Genomic DNA, 17,652 nt, shown 5'->3' on the forward strand with positions numbered 1-17,652 from the left:
GTCACAAGTAGGCTTCAATGAAGTTACTGTGAAAAGCCCCTAGTCATCACATTCCGGCGCCTGTTCGGGAAGGCTGGTACGGGAATTGAAGCCGCGTTGCTGGCATTGTTCTGCATTACAAGCCAGCTGTTTAGCCCACTGTGCTTAGCCGACCGCGACATGCGCCAAGCTCGGGCTGATTCAATTTAAGGTCGTTCACCGGGCCCACATGACGGTGGCTCGGATGAGCAAATTCTTTGGGATAGAGAACAAATGCGCTAGGTGCGCGGGAGGACCAGCGAACCATGTTCACATGTTTTGGGCATGCCCTAAGCTTAGGGAGTACTGGGAGGGATTTGCGGGCGTCATGTCCTGGGTGCTAAAAACAAGGGTGGCGATGGGTCCAGGGGTGGCAATTTTTGGGGTTTCGGAAGACCCGGGAGTCCAGGGGGAGAAAGAGGCCAATGTTTTTGCCTTTGCTTCCCCGATAGCCCGGCGACGAATACTATTGGCGTGGAGGGACTCAAAGCCCCCGAAGACTGAGTTGTGGCTTGCGGACATGTCGAGTTTCCTGGGTATGGAAAAAATTAAGTTTGCCTTGAGGGGATCTGTACAGGGGTTCGCCCGGAGGTGGCAACTATTTATTGACTTCTTTGCGGGGGAGTGAGCGTCAGCGGGGGGGGGGGAGAAGTAGAGTAGAGTAGGAGGGATAAAATGGCGGGTAATGCCGGTGGGAGAGGAGCGGGCTTGTGCAGTATGTTACGATTGGAGTATTGAATGTACGTGGATGTTTGCACATTTTTGCCTTCTTTCTGTTGATGTCTGTAACTGTTTACAAAGCCAAAAACTACCTCGCGGTGTTGAGGACCCAGGTTCAATCCCGGTCCTGGGTCATTGTACGTGTGGAGTTTGCACATTCTCCCCGTATTTGTGTGCCTCTCACCCCCACAACCCAAAGATGTGCATGGGAGGTGGATTGGCCATGCTAAATTGCCCCTTAATTGGAAAAAAAGAATTGGGTATTTTAATTAATAAAAAAAGAGTAATGGGATTAAATGGACATTGTCAAGAATGGTATTTAAACAGGAAACAGTGGGAATGCACAGGAAATCCACCAGCATCTGTATAAAGCAGAACTGCCACCATTTGCAGAAGTCCTTGTCACGCGATAGAAGTGGCACTCTCTGGTTACGTGTTTGAATCTAGAAACAGGACCAACCCATAAAATGAGCAAATGGCAAAAAGGAGGAACAATTACAGCAACAAACTGAGCATCATAAAAGGAGAAGGAAGCCAGCTTCACCACAGGCACGCCTCTATGACTATTGATATTAAGTCGCTGGTGGTGAGTGATACAGGTTATCATAAAAATTTAACGGACTCACTAATGTTCCTTAGAGAAAGAAACCTACCTGCCTTTGCCAGTCAGGTCTATGTGTGGCTACAGATCCTTGTCAATTTGGACCTCTGAAGAGTTCCAGCCAGCAGCTCAGTTGTGCCAACTTCAACCAATGCTTCAAAAAGGCAGCCAGCAACATATTTTGAGGGCAACTCTAGGGAAGGACAATAGATGTTCGCAATGATCATGATACCCATATCCTGAGGGTGAATTGAACAGAAACCCACAGACTGGATATTAAAACAAGTGTTCATGAAATCAAGGTTTGGTGCCAGCCATGGCGGCAGTAGGGAAGCTCCAATTGGTAGAACTACCATTTGACAAAATATTGGTTTGTCCCTATGCTGTAGTCAGAGAGCATGCTGGCATTACACATACATGCATCATGCATTTGTGAAGGTTTGCTGATATCCACTTTCCATTTCTCAAGGAGTCAAATTTGTCATTTGATAAATGGTCAACTAGTAACTAACGCCATTATAAAAGGTGGAAGACAGGGACTGCAATGTGGTTTAGGTGGCATATTAGAATTACACTGAAATATTGCAACAAATAGATAACTGTCTGGCTGTGTTGGACAGTGCAGTTGCTAGGTGTGGGTTGTTGCTATTTAGTGCACACTTATTTCTCATGTTGCACTGTACAGTGTTATCCAATACACTGGTTCTCCGGTTCCAGGGCCTTAGAGGGCATTAGTAGCCATGGACATCCATGTGGTGATCCGTGCCTCACCCCCCCCCCCCCCCCCCCCCCCGCGCACTACCACATCCTATTTGGGAAGGAAGGTGAAACAACATTCTGCAGCATGTTCCATAACCTCTTCATTTATAGTTCTTGTTGACAACGTCTTAAAATTGCGGGGGGGGGGGGGGTGAAATTCAATGTAATAAATCTGCGATTTGTGGACTGGCATTAGAGGATAAAACTGACAAACTGTTGTATTGTTGTCAAAACCCAACTGCCCCAGTAATGTGACACTATCTGGCCTTTCTGAGATACATAACCTCAAAGACCCAATGTCTTATTAAGTGGCCTTCCAAACACCTCAGCTGTAAAACCATTACATCCTGGGAACAAATATTTAAAACAATACCTATCAAAGCAACTTCCTACAGCACTGGCAAACTTGTAAACCTGATTCAATAGTTGCACATTGTGTGCCTGCAGAGCACAGATCACAAAATGGAAGCATGAAAATTTTCCACTGATCCTTTTAATAAGTGTCATTTTATCCAAGAGAGCTTGATGTGCAAATGTTTCTGATCCATCACAATATGCTTTTCTATTCCCAACACATTAAAAAAAGGAGATTTGTAAATGCACTGATTTTCCTCCTTTTCAGATGTATACATTTTTTAAAAAATGGCTTCGAAGATGCACAATTTCAGAAAGCCCGTTGCATCAGAAAGTATGTCTCTTTCTAAATTGTCTTCTCATGCTCAATGTCCCGAATGGTTCACATTCAACAGAAAACCTTCTGAAATGTAGTCACTATTTTGTGTGCAAAAATGGGCAATATCCATCACACAGCAAGATCCCATAATTATAAGCGACAGGTTTTTATACTTTTTGGTAGTGTTGATCCAGGGACGCACATTGCTCAGAACAGCTAGAGAACATCCCGGCTCGTCTTCAAATAGTGCTTTCAGATCTTTTCAACAGAGAGGGCAGGTAGCGTTCTCAGTCTAACATCCCATCTGAAAGACAAACCGACAGTGTACTATTCCCTCGGCACTGCACTTTAGAGTCAGCCAGGATTGTTCGGGCCGGAAAGTGGAGCTGAGTCCACAAAAGATCAGCCATGATCTCATTGAATGGCGGAGCAGGCTCGAGGGGCCAGATGGACTACTGCTCCTAGTTCTCATGTTCTTATTATGTGCTCAAGGTCTGCAGTGGGGCTTGAACATACAATCTACTGACCCAGAGATGAGAGTGCTCCCACAGAGAAGGGCAGAACATACACGGACAGGGTACAGATGGACTGAATGATGCAGATGTTGTATGCATCGTATTTTTGTCAATAAAAAGCTTTTTCCAAACAGCTCTTGATCCCCATGGATCCCATTTTAATGAACACCCCAGGCAAATATATAGAAACATTGCGACCCAATCCTTCGTCCATAGGGCGATCTGGCAGATTGATCAGGATCAATTGGAGATCTCGGTCAACTGTGATTCAGCAGAAGGATGAATGTGAGGATGAACATAAAGTGAATAGGATTGCTTTGTCACACCGAGTATTGCACAAACAATTCCTTGAAAGTTCCAAATTAAATCTTTCAGTTGGTTTAAAAAGCAAATTAGTGCCGATGTGCTTCCACAGACACCGTGACGTCGGTGCCCCAGACTCGAGGGCGAAACAGTTGTGTTTGGCATTTAATTCCTAATTAGACAACACTGAAAGTATGGCTTTAGTAAAACACTGCAAAGGAAAATCCCTGAGGAGCCACCCGTTCGGAAATAAGCATGGAACGCCCTCCATCTGCGCCGTCTGTTGGAAGAACGGGTGCATTCAGGTGAACTTGCTTTCAAATGATGAAAATCCCTTGCTCCAAATCCAATTGGGACTGCTCAGAGTGGACGGGAAAACCTCTCCCTATACTTTGTGTAGACAATTTGTCATTCAGTCAATCGGGTGCAATATTTCCAAAGTCCTGTGCCCATCCTGGAGCTGCTTTGAATCCATTGTTAAAGAGCACCTGCAGGTTCACGCTTCCCTTCCAGGTATCCAAGGCGAATAAATATTCCACGACTGGTCACAAACACGTCAGCTCAATATCAACCTAATTAAGGGAACAAAAAAAAAAGAGAAGTCTTAATATAGCCTTGTGTGTAACACCAGAGAACAGCTCTTGTGCTGCACTTATACCACATATGTAGCATTGGTATAAAGTCATTCCTAACACAAAATAATGGTGGAGGAAGACTATTCGGCCACCTTAGTTCATCTCTGCAAAAGGTTGCTGAAGTCCCCTCACTATTGCAGCCAATTGTTTTTTGTTAATGATTTCAAAATTTTCCCTTCACTATTCTCTTCAGAGGTCCAATCAAAGCAGCCCTTCTCTGCACTGCACCCCTTGCACTGCGTGGCTCTGTGAGCAGAATTGGATGCAGTGTCCAAGGGAGTCAAAGAATTGGTACAGTTTGATCGCTACTTCCTCTGATGTACACCAGTGTGAGACGGTAGCAGAAAGCCTTGTACAGATGTCGTCAGATCAGGCCTCAACTCTGGTTTTGTACAAAATGAATCCGTTAACATTTGCTGAATACTTTGCACTAACATTAAACCTTCTGTACGAAGGTAATCAGGCACTGTAGAAAAAAGTGGTAAATAGCATTTACATGCCTGTCTATCCCACACACAATTTCCACAGCAGCAGTTAAAACATAGAATGCTTCATATACCGTTAAAACGTCGAGTTCACCCTAAGCTAACTTGAAGAGTGACTGCTCTCACTGGAATGCATCCACTTGGCTGGGATTTTAAAAAATTTCAGGGTAAGCAAAAATCCATTTCTTAGCTGGAGTTCTCTCATGCACAGTCGTGGTCTGCACAGAATCCTAAAATAATAGAATTTACAGTGCAGAAGGAGGCCATTCAGCCCATCGAATCTGCACCGGCCCTTGGAAACAGCACGCTACTTAAGCCCACATCTCCACCCTATCCCCGTAACCCCAACTAACCTTTTGGACACTAAGAGGCAATTTAGCATAGCCAATTCACCCAACTTGCACTTCTTTGGACCTTTGTGGGGACCCTGGAGTATATATCCACCTAACTGGAGTAGGTGGAATATTACAACCTTGAAAACAGGTGCAAGAAGAATAAACTTTAATCTACATAGCACCTTACACATCAAGTGTTTCAAATACTTCACTGCTTAAGTATTTGAAATGTAGTCACTGTTGTTATACAGGCAGTGGCAGTAAATTAAACTCAGCATGATCCCATCCAAAACAATGAGAAAATTATCAGTTAAGATTGAAAAGAGAAAGATTTGGAAAGGCTCTGAGGAAAATAGCAGGCGAATGAAGCAAACTGGATAACTCAGAGCTGTATACGCAAACAGTTCCTGAAGTCAGAAAGCCAATTTTGTAAGGGCTTGTACCCTTTCTAGTTCATGATACACTGTAAGGTATAGCAAATTGGACCACCAATCTGCTTCAGCTTTCATTCAGCCAAGCATTGTATCAATTAAACTTTGGCCAAATGATTTAGATGTAACCATCGATTGGGCAATGCTATGGAGATTGAGTTGAGCAAAGATCTTTGGGATTATGGGAACAAGGTTACAGATTCAAACAGTATCTGGTGCAGCTTTGCTTTATAGGTTTTCATTTGTTGTTTCATTTCACATTGAAAATAAGCTTCAGAAAAGATAATGAGCAGCACCAGACATGATACTGGCACATGATCCCATTGCTGGTCATTATGTACTCTGTACACACAGTTTTTGATGAGATACCCTGCAAGATACATTTGCACATAGTGGAGTGTACAATGGCAAAGTAGGGAATTTAGTGGGTGGCACGGTAGCACAGTGGTTAGCACTGTTGCTTCGCAGCGCCAGGATCTCAGGTTCGATTCCCGGCTTGGGTCACTGTGCGGAGTCTGCACGTTCTTGTGTCTGCGTGGGTTTCCTCCGGGTGCTCCGGTTTCGTCCCACAAGTCCCAAAAGACCTGCTGTTAGATGAATTGGACATTCTGAATTCTCCCTCTGTGTACCTGAACAGGCGCTGGAAAGTGGCGACTAGGGGCTTTTCACGGTAACTTCATTGCAGTGTTAATGTAAGCCCACTTGTGACGGTAAAGATTATTATTATAGTCAGTGTGGAACCATTATGAGTCACTGAGGCACCGTTGACAGGGTAAGCTCAAAGTCTAGGCTTACAGTAACGCCCAGTATCTTTACAGATCCAAAGCCTAACAAAGACTAGGCTCACAGTAACGCCCAGTATCTTTACAGATCCAAAGCCTAACAAAGACTAGGCTCACAGTAACGCCCAGTATCTTTACAGATCCAAAGCCTAACAAAGACTAGGCTCACAGTAACGCCCAGTATCTTTACAGATCCAAAGCCTAACAAAGACTAGGCTCACAGTAACGCCCAGTATCTTTACAGATCCAAAGCCTATCAGTCACGACGCCGATAAGTATGTTTGCTGAATAAACGGATCCCCAAAATTACACTCAAACCAAGAATAATTACTATCTATCCATATAGTTAGATGGTGATAAAGTTATCTCACGGTAACACCAATATTCATGAGCTCTTATGGTGCCTCTTTAAAGTCTCTGGGGCAGAACTAAGGTCCAGTTTATGGAGTAGATGTCAATATAATACAATGGGGAAGAACACCTTCACTCCAGAGTGGAGTCTTATACTGACACAAGCCTGCAATATAAAAACGAATCAAATTAAATACCCATCACCTGAAAGAAAACAAAGTAGTTTTCCTACGTCCAGAAAACCCATGCTATTGTCCAATGAAATAACCTACAGTGGTCATGGCATCTGTGGCTATAGAGAATCAGCCTCATCACCCCTGCAACAATGTCTATTTATGGCAGTTTCCTAGAACCTAGATACTGCATTGGGGCAGCCTGCAGCAAACTGATAACTAGCTGAAAGGCAGGCCATGTTATGGAAATAACTGATTTGCACTGCACAACTCAATTTAGTTCTGGGGATCTTCCCACAGACTGGGGAAAGGTGCATTTGGGTCCTAGATTTCAAAAGGAGCCATCTTTCAGGGCTTGTGGAAGGAAACCGGAGCACCCGGAGGAAACCCACGCAGACACGGGGAGAACGTGCAGACTCTGCACAGACAGTGACCCAAGCCGGAAATCGAACCTCGGACCCTGGTGCTGTGATGCAACAGTGCTAACCACTGTGCTACCGTGCCGCCCTACAAGGAATCTATAGTGCTGCTTGTTCAACTTCAGTTCTGGGTAAGCTGTTCAAAGGGATCCTAAGATAATTAGAAATAGGAACAGGGTCTATTTGGCCCACTGAGCCTTGGTGCCATTCAATCAGGTCATAGCTGATCAGATTGTGGCCTTCACTCCACTTTCCGGCCTGACCTTCACTGCCTTGACACTCAGAAACCTAACTCAACCTTGAATATGCTGAATGACCAAGTTCCACAGCTTTCTGTGGAAGAAAATTCCAAAGATTAACAACTCTAAGAGGAGAAATTCCTCCTCATTTCTGTCTTGAATGGGGGATCATTTTCTTTCAAACTGGTTCCCCTATTGCCAGATTCTCCCAAGAGGGGTAATGTCCTCCTAGCAGCCATCCTGTCGAGCATCATCAGGATCTTACATGTTTCAATAAAATTACCTCTCATTCTTCGAAACTCCAATGATTGTAGATCCAGCCTGCTCAACCTTTCAGCATAAGACAACCCCTTCATTCCAGGAATCAGCCATGTGCAACTTCACTGAACCTCCCCAAAGCAAGGATATTCCTCCTTAAGTAAAGAGACCAAAACTGTTCACAGTACTCTCGGTGCAGCCTCACCAATACCCGATATATTTGCAGCAAGACTTTCCTACTTTTATACTCCAATTCCCTGCTAATACAGGCCAACAGCGCCATTGCCTTCCAAATTATTTGCGGGACCTGCATGTTAATTTTGTGCTTCATGTACAAGGACACCCAGATGTCTTAGTGCCGCAGTGTTCTGCAGTCTCTCAATTTAAAGAATAATCCGCTTTTCTATTCTTCCAGCCAATGTTGTCAACCTCAACCTTTCCCACATTATACTCCATCTGCCAAATTTCTGCTAATCATTTAGCCTAGCTAAACCCCTTTGCAGATTCTTTGTACCCATGTCACCACCTGCTTTCCTACCTTTCTTTGCATCATCAGCGAATGTGACTGCAGTGCCGTCAGTCAGTACCTTTCACCCAAGTCATTAATGTAGATGTTAAACAATTGAGGCTCTATCACTGATCTCTATTGCACTTAATTAGTTACAGATTATTAACCTGAAAATGAATCATTTATCTCTCTGTTTCCCGCTAGCTGGCCAATCCTCTATGCTAATATATAATTCCCGGCACCATGAGTTCTAATCTTGTGCTGAAATCTTCCATATGGCACTTTATTAAATACCTTTTGGAAAACCAAATACACCGGGCTGGACTCTCCGCAGCCCGACGCGGCAAACGCGGCTGGCGCTGGGACGGAGAATCCAGTTTGACATTGTAATCGGGCCTGGCGCCGACCCAGCGATTCTCTGGGCACTGAAAATCGGCATCACTGTGGAGTATGCTGCGCCGCCGGAGGCCCATTGCCAGAGGCCTGCTCATCAATCCTTCGCTCCCGACTGGCCGAGTTCCCAACGGTGTGGAACTAACCACCTATTGCTGGTTGCTCTCATGGGGGCTGCGGCCGTCCTGGTCGGGGGCATCGGAGACCAGGAGGGGGCCTTGTCGGCGGCCGGGGATTAAATGTGTGGGAGTTGAGGCTTGGGTGCGCGGCCGATCGGGTGGTCTCCTTCTTCGGTATGGCTCCGTGGTCCGAGTCCGCCATGGAGCATGGCGCCACCGCTGCAGTCTGCCGCCGTGCGCATGTGCGGCCTCCGACCCAGAAGTGTGGCGGCCCCGTATCTGCAGCAAAAGCTGCGAGATTTACTCCGGGTCCCTGCTAGCCCCCTGCAGGGCTAAGAATTCTTTTACCTTTTTTCAAGGTATTTTGGGAGTAAAGCTCCACCGTTTTTACGCCGGCGTGGGGATATAGTCTAATTTTGGGAGAATCCAGCCCACCATATCTACTAGTTCCTATTTACATATCCTGCTTGTTACATCCTCAAAGAACTCGAATAAATTAGTCAAACGTGTTTTCCTGTCTACAATGCCGTGCTGACTCAGTCTGATTGTATTATAATTTTCCTAAATGTTCTGCTACCTCCTTAATAATGTATTCTCCAGGGTGGTACGGTAGTGCAGCAGTTAGCACAGCTGCCTCATTGTGCTGAGGACCTGGGTTCGATCCCAGCCTCGGGTCACTGTCTGCGTGCGGTTTGCACAGTCTCCTAGTGTCTGTGTGGGTCCCTTCTCCTCACAACCCAAAGATGTGCAGAGTACGTGGATTGGCCACACTAAATTACCCCTTAATTGGAAAAATTAAAACAGTGAAGAAATAATGGATTCTAGCATTTTCACAATGGCAGATGTTAGACTAACTGGCCTATAGTTTCCTGCTTTGTGTCTCCCTCCTTTCTTGAATCTTGTTACATCTGCAGTTTTCCATTCCATCTGGACATTTCCAGAACCTAGGGAATTTCAGGTTAGAGCCAATGCATCCACTACCTCTGCAGCCACTTCCTTTAAGAATCTAGTACGCAGTTCATCAGGTCAAGGAACTTGTCAGCCGTTGAGCCCGTTGGTTTTCCTAGTACTTTGCCTGTAGTGATAGTGTTCATTTTAAGTTCCACCTTCATTTGGTACTGTCAATGTGTCTTGCAGGTGGGTCAATGAATTACTTACATTAGCTTAGTGTCATGGGAATGTCACTTTAAGAAATGTTTGTCTGCTCAAGTGGCTGCAGTGATGTCAGAGTGTGTGTGGAGCTGAGCTCTGGCTCTGCTTTTTAGTTTCACTTTGAGGAAAAGCTTGGGGTTCAGGTAAACTCCATGATACACTTTTGGGTTCTCTAAAGGCTGGCCCATAACATTAGCCAAAGGGCAGTTACTATTGATAGTGGTTCTGGGTGAGAGGTGGTCATTAGAAAAGTTCCCTGGGCGGCATGGTGGCACAATGTTTAGCACTGCTGTCTCACAGCAGCAGGGACCTGGGCTCGCTTTTGGTCTGATTTTCCCAGTGTCTGCGTGGGTTTCCTCCGGGTACTCCGTTTTCCTCCCACAGTCCAAAGATGTACAGGTTAGGTAGATTGGCCATGCTGAATTGCCCCTTAGTGTCCAAAAGGTTAGTTGGGATTATGGGATTTTAGGGATAGGGAGGATGTAGGAATAGGTCAGGGTACTCTTTTGGAGGGTCGGTGCACACTTAATGGGTTGAATGGCCTCCTTCTGCATTATCGGGATTCTATGATCAGTAATGGCTTTCAAAATGTTTGTCAGTGATTTGGATGAACGCATTAGGGCAGTGGTTATAGGTTTGCTTACAGCATACAAATATGTTAAGTTCTTGGATGAAAATAAAAGGCCTGCATGTTCCAAACAACGACAATCAGCCTGCTCCTTCTTTTCTGTGGCAGAGCTCTGCATTTCTGGCTGGGACCTCTGATCACGGCTTCTTCCAAAAGGGAGCTCCTACCTTCAATTCAACTGCGTCCTCGTAACAATGGATCACCCGAGAAACATAAGCTGTATTTAATGGCACTCGCTGTCATATTCTGGAGTGTTTAACGGTCCCAAACCTTCACAGCATATCAGAGTGAATGTGAGAGTGTGGTGTGCAAGTGGGTAGGTGGGTGAGGTGAGTTGGCAGGTGGGTAGGGTGGCAGCTGGGTGAGGTGAGTCAGGAGGGGCCGTCAGGTCAGAGGCAGGTCTGGTCAGGTCATTTTAGTGGTAATAGGAGGTGTTAGTCAGGCCGGCGTGGTGGGACTGGGCTGTTGTATGGTTACCCAGGAGTTAGACTCGGGTTTTTCTGTCTAACATTTCCTAGGTAAGTACCTGGATAAGTAAGTCAGAACGTCAAAAGTCTCCAACTCTAACTCAGAGTTGGAGACTTTCAGAACTTCAAAGGGAGCAGGGGAATTGGTCATCGGAAGTTCGAACTTCCTGGGCAATTCCCACAGAGTCAATGCATTGAGACTTCCAAGGATTCCTGTAACCAGATTCCAATCATTCAGAGATCTGGTCCAATATTCTGCAGGTAAATGTAAACATATTTGAAAAATGGGCCAAGAGGTGACCATTTTAATATATAGAAGTGCAGTATAATGCTTTTGAGCTTGGGATAATTCCAGGCATGCATGCATGAGGAAGCAATTACGTAGTGGTGTTTTCACAAGACGAGTAACCATGAGACCAGGATAATGCTCTGGGGACTCGGCTTCAAATCCCACCACGGCAGATGTTAACATCTGAATTCAATGAAAACCTGGAATTAAAAGTCTAATCATGTCCATGATATAGTTGTAAAAAACCCATCTGATTCACCAATGTCCTTTAGGGAAGGAAATCTTCCATCTTTACCTGGTCTGGCCTACATGTGACTCCAGACCCACAGCAATGTGGTTGACTCTCAAATGCCCTCAGAAGTGGTCGAACAAACTACTTAGTTCAAGGATAATTGGGGATGGGCAATCAATGCTGGCCCAGCCAGCTATGCTGGGGCTGGTTTAGCACAGGGCTAAATCGCTGGCTTTGAAAGCTGACCAAGGCACGACAGCAGCACGGTTCAATTCCCGTACTAGCCTCCCCGAACAGGCGCCGGAATGTGGCAACTCGGGGCCGTTCACAGTAACTGCATTTGAAGCCTCTTGTGACAATAAGCGATTTTCATTTCATTTCACATCCCATGAACGAATAAATAAAAATAAATCATGCAGTTACAGATGAAAGGCTGCTCATTGGTAGATGGACCAGGGTGGGAGCTCTGGGGCTTATAGTTCAATAGTCATTACCATTATTGTGAAGCTATTGAAAGTTAATTGGGTAGCTATAACAATTAAATAAAACCAGAAGTTAATAGTACAATTACTGTTAAGATAGTAAAGAGTTGGGGCAGCACGGTGGTGCAGTGGTTAGCACTGCTGCCTCACAGCGCATAGGATCTGGGTTCGATCCCGGAGCTGGGTCCCAGTGACTGGCTTCGATCCCAGTGGCTGGCCATGTGCAGTTTGCACATTCTCCGTGCCTGGGTGGGTTTCACCCCCACAACCCAAAGATGTGCAGGTTAGGTGGATTGGCCAAGCTAAAAATGGCTCCTTAATCGGAAAGATTAAAAGAAAAAGTGTTCTGCAATCTCTCAATTTAAAGAAGAATCCACTTTTCTATTCTTCCAGCCAATGTTGTCAACCTCAACCATTCCCACATTATACTCCATCTGCCAAATCTCTGCTCAATCATTTAGCCTAGCTAAACCCCTTTGCAGATTCTTTGTACCCATGTCACCACCTGCTTTCCTACCTATCTTTGCATCATCAGCAAATGTGGCTGCAGTGCCATCAGTCAGTCTTTTCACCCAAGTCATTAATGTAGATGTTAAACAATTGAGGCTCCATCACTGATCTCTATTGCAATTAATTAGTTACAGATTATTAACCTGAAAATGACCCATTTATCCCGCCTCTCTGTTTCCCGTTAGCTGGCCAATCCTCTATGCTAATATATAATTCCCGGCACCATGAGTTCTAATCTTGTGCTGAAATCTTCCATATGGTACTTTATTAAATACCTTTTCAAAAACCGAATACACCATATCTACAAGTTCCTATTTACATATCCTGCTTGTGACATTCTCAAAGAACTCGAATAAATTAGTCAAACATGATTTCCTGTCTACAAAGCCATGCTCACTCAGTCTGATTGTATTATAATTTTTCTAAACGTCCTACTACCTCCTCAGTATTCTCCAGGGCGGCATAGTGGCCCAGTGGTTAGCACTGCTGCCTCATTATGCTGAGGACTAGCGTTCAATCCAGGCCCTGGGCCACTGTCTGTGTGGGGTTTGCACAGTCTCCTAGTGTCTGTGTGGGTCTCACCCTCACAACCCAAAGATGTGCAGAGTAGGTGAATTGGCCATGCTAAATTGCCCTTTGGAAAAAAAAGAATTGGGCACTTTAAATTAAAAGAAATCTTCCAAAAACACTAATTTATGATAACTGGCAAATGAACAAGAAGGGAGATAAGAATTTTTTGAGGCAATGATGTTGTGATGATCTGGATTGCATTGTATTTCCTGACAGCATTGTGGAAGTACATTTTTAAAATAAATTTAGAGTACCCAATACATTTTTCCAATTGGGGTGGGGGGGGGGGGGGGGGGGGGGGGAACCCACGCAAACACGGGGAGAATGTGCAAACTCCACACGGATCTGGGATCTCGGCGCCGTGAGGTAGCAGTGGTAACCACTGTGCAACCATGCTGCCCTTGATGGAAGTACATTTAATCGTAATTTTCAAAAGGAGAATGGGATTTATACTCGAGTGGGAGAATGGGACTATTAGGAGAACATTTTCCAGAGAGCAGCACAAGTTAGACGAGGTGGATGGTTTCCTTCTGTGCTGTATGATCCTATGGTTCCAAAGTAAAATCATTCCTTTGTACAAGGCCATTGTCTGGCAATGTCTAGAATAGTGCCATGCTTTGTTTACCTTCATGCTTGGGGATATTGAGGCCTTGAAGAGGATTACTCGATAGGTACTTAGATTGAAAGCCTTTCATTATCAAGGCAGAATTTCCCAAACTCCATCATCTGGAACAAGGGCAACAGGTGCATAGGAGCATCGCTATCTGCAAGATCCCCTTCATCCCCAATTAGATATATATCGCCATCCCTTCATCATTGCTGGATCAAAATCTTGGAATTTTGCTCGACACTTCACTATTAATGAATTTACAAAATGCTTATAGACCAGACTTTTGACCTTCGACAGGCAGACATTCTTTAAGTCTGTGATTCAGTGTTCGAAAACAATGCAGGTATTGTATTCTGTCTGAGTGGATGGATTACTTATGCTAGATGGGCAGGGAGAACAATAGGCGTCAGTAAAAGGTATTCAAGCAGAAAGTTAACATAAAACGGAGTCATTGACCACTAGTGGCCCGAAATGGAATGCAAATGTTCTTGGGGTAGTTGGATGTGTTCCGGCAAGTCAGAGAAGGGGTGAGAGTTAACAGGACCAGCATCACCAGTAATTGTGGAGACCTTGATTTTTGTTTGATTACCTCTGGGAGGTCAAAAAGGGACGTGCCCAAATTTTTATTTTCCAAAAATGGCCCTTTTCTCCTTTTGCTTTGCCTCTGCAGGAAGATTCGAATTCCGTGACAGAGGACGAGGGGGCTTCGATGATGCTTGCACTATAAGACAGCTGTTCTTTTGTTGTCCTTTTTCATGTGTTTGCTTGATCCCAAATTCATCTGCTACATGATAAATCAACCACTGGATTGTGTTTCAAAGAACAATGAAGAAAAGTACAGCACAGGAACAGGCCCTTCGGCCCTCCAAGCCTCCGCCGACCATGCTGCCCGTCTAAACTAAAATCTTCTCCACTTTCGGGGTCCGTATCCCTCTATTCCAGGGGTGGGCAAACTACGGCCCGCGGGCCGCATGCGGCCCGCCAAAGGTCTTTATGCGGCCCACCAAGATCAAGTCATTAAAAAAAAAAATTTTTTTTTTAATAAGGTTAATTGTGGGGGGGGGGGGGGGGGGGGGGGGGGGGCTGTTGGGTTACTGGTATAGGGTGGATACGTTGACTTGAGTAGGGTGATCATTGCTCGGCACAACATCGAGGGCCGAAGGGCCTGTTCTGTGCTGTACTGTTCTATGTTCTATGTTCTATATGAGGCGCCCAGAATCATAACCGGGTGAAGCGCCATTTTTGAAAAGTAGAGAAAAAGAGGGCTAAAGGCAGGATGCCGCCGGGGGAAGCGCTGAGGTATATGCCGCACGCTAATTGGTTACAACCGGGACTATTAATTAATATACTATGCGGCCCTTTAAAATTGTGAATTTCTGAATGTGGCCCTTGCACGGAAAAGTTTGCCCACCCCTGCTCTATTCCCATCTATTCCCTCTATTCAATTGGAAGATCAACAACTTAAATAAAATCCCAAATCGATTTTGTTTGTGATTTAGACTCAAGATCCTTAGGGTCTGCCACATTGAATCTTTAAGGGGGATTGGAGAGCATGTTACAAAATCCATAATTTCAAGCTTGAATACCCTACCTTATTCTTGCCAAAACCTTGTTGTCTGCCAAATATTTGAACAGAATTTTAAAGGTATTGTTTCTGATGAGGACTAGCAGGGAGGCCCACTGCTCACTTACAGCAGGGACTGATCACAGTGGGGGTTGGAGGATAAACCAGAGCCACATCCACACGCTCACTCCCATTTTTGGGACAGATGATCTCAGTCACTCCTTCCGGCCTGGGTTGAGTCAAAAGCTCCCCTGTTGATAAAAGGGAGAGAAAGAAAGGTTCGTTAGTTAAAGTAGTTTAATCCCGTCATTTTAGACTCATATTAGCAGTTTTGTTTGAAGGATTAATATAAAAGTAATCCCAAAGCCCGCCAAAGAGTTGGGCAGATACAGTACACAGAGCTTTTACTGAATGACTACATTATAGCTATAAGCAAAATATCTCACTCCCCAAGCTCCCTTCATGGCCAGCCTGGGAAAGCAAACCTTCAAAACAATGTTGTTTCTGAATTTGGATTGTGATTTCCATTTTGGGAGTAATTCTAATTTCGGATCATTGTGTAAGAGAGGCAATATTGGGTTGGCCAACAATTATACATCCTGCTCAACTGTCCTTTTCATACATATGGAACAGGCACCTGCTTGGGTTTTTTGCATGGTGGCGATCAGGCCAGGTGTGTCCTGCACGGAGCTTGGGAGGGGTGCGGGGGGCGGGGGGGTGGGGGGGGGGTGGGGATTGGGGCTTGGGGGGGGGGGGTTTGGGGATCGCTTTGGGGACTTCAGAGATCAGGACCCCACTTGGAAATGGCGAGCAGAGCACCTCAGTGCACAAAACGGGGCTATGTGCAGCCTCAGCCTTGCGTTCCCCGCTGAGGTCCCCATCTAACGCGAGTGATATTTTATAGCATTGTGTTTTTTGGACACTGGGAAACGCGCGGCTAAACACGCTCATATAGGACTTTGTTCCCATTTAGTTAAATTGTGCCCTAAATCTCTTCTCTCACCAGTTGATTAAACATATTGCAATTTTTAACACTTTCTTGGATTTGATCACCAGGTTAAATACTCAACACAAGTTTCCCCTCCTTCACAAGATGGACAGACAGACAAAATCATTAAAGATTGCAGACAACATCCACACTTGACTTTTAATCAAGTTCAACCTTCTTAATTTTCCTGCATCCAATAAAATGCATACAAATGGAAGCTATGTACGTATATGATTCCTACAATGTAGTTTTAAGGGATTTGTATTTGGCAAATATTTGAAATCAGGTATAGTTTTAAGTGGCTTTAATTTAATGTTTCTATGCCTGAAAGGGCAAAACCCATAGTTAGATTCATGCTGGACAAGGGTGTTTGTATGTGTGGGGGTTGGTTAAGTTTCAACTGTGTTTCTATTGTGCTTAGAGTGGGCTATGATGTGAAGAATAAACAAAATACATAAGGATATGAATGTTGCTTAGCAACTGGTGCCTTGTCAGGTAGAGAAGCTTTTAGGTTTTAGCTTTGCTTTGCGGTTGAAGATAGGTAGTGAGAGAGAAGGCAGCTTTCACAGCTCTGCTAGAAGCAGTTGATTTAGAAGGTTAGAGAGGGAACATCTCTCTCAGCTTTGTTAGAAGAAAAGCCAGACCACGAAGTAATGGTTAAGAAAACAAGTGCAGAGATCTGAACTACAGCTGGTTAAAGGAGACTAGAGAAATGAAGAGAAGTGTCCAAGAAGTTTGGAGTTAAGTGAACAGAAACCAAGATATTGTTCAGAAGAATTCAAGGAAGAGTAAACAAAGTGTTCCGAGTTAAGAGGCAATTGAAGTGACCAGATTTAAAATGGGACAGCAACCTCTAAAGGTAAATGAAACACCTGAAGCCATTTTAATACAACTGGTAACTGAGAGCTAAAGCAATCGTGAGCAGTTTGCACAGACGCAAGGGTTCTTGCAAAATCCTGGACTGATTTCCCTGTTAAAAGTGGAGTAGAAGCTTTATTTAAAAATGTAATTTGGAAAACCTGGTCTGGATTTCAGAATGCAAACCAATTAGGGAAAGCAATATTATTAAAGAAGATCTTAGTGTGTTTTTGGAAGTAGAGTTTGGAAGCTCTCATGTGTCAATCATCTAGGGGGGATTCTGAGGAGAAATCCACAGGCACCAACTTGGGTTCAGAGCTGATTGAGTGTCTTTGACCACAGTCATCTTGTGTGCTTAAAAGAGACTTAGTGTTAATGAGATTATTGTATCTTAAGATGTACTTTGTAATCTATGTTAATCTTTAAAGTTGTGTGTATTTGTTAAACTAAGGGCGAAGAAAAGGAGTATTATATGATAATCCAATTTTTCCATGGATAATAAAAAAAAATTATCTTGTTGAAACTAATTAGCGGTCCTGTGACTTTGTTGCTCCTTCTTTTATAAAAAAATAACAGGTACTGTCT

The 17,652-nt window shown here is 44.4% G+C and overlaps 1 protein-coding gene across 3 annotated transcripts in view; it reads right to left on the minus strand.

Moving 5' to 3' along the window:
* Positions 1 to 2,573: 2,573 nt before the first annotated feature.
* Positions 2,574 to 17,652, minus strand: part of mfhas1 (malignant fibrous histiocytoma amplified sequence 1) — a 110,304-nt gene continuing 95,225 nt past the window's right edge. The window contains exons 2-4 of one of the 3 annotated variants that reach the window (XR_005461567.1): positions 15,350 to 15,472; positions 7,723 to 7,852; positions 2,574 to 4,161 (exon numbers count right to left, since the gene is read on the minus strand). Coding sequence is in view for 1 of the 3 variants with exons in the window: in XM_038804507.1 (XP_038660435.1) it covers positions 4,157 to 4,161; positions 15,350 to 15,472 (128 nt within the window). In the remaining 2 variants the exon portion in view is untranslated. Of the gene's footprint in view, positions 4,162 to 7,722; positions 7,853 to 15,248; positions 15,473 to 17,652 lie in introns of all 3 variants that reach the window. The other 2 variants (XR_005461566.1, XM_038804507.1) reach the window with 2 other exon arrangements.

This window comes from Scyliorhinus canicula, chromosome 8 (assembly GCF_902713615.1).
Source record: "Scyliorhinus canicula chromosome 8, sScyCan1.1, whole genome shotgun sequence".
Taxonomy (NCBI): Eukaryota; Metazoa; Chordata; class Chondrichthyes; order Carcharhiniformes; family Scyliorhinidae; genus Scyliorhinus; species Scyliorhinus canicula.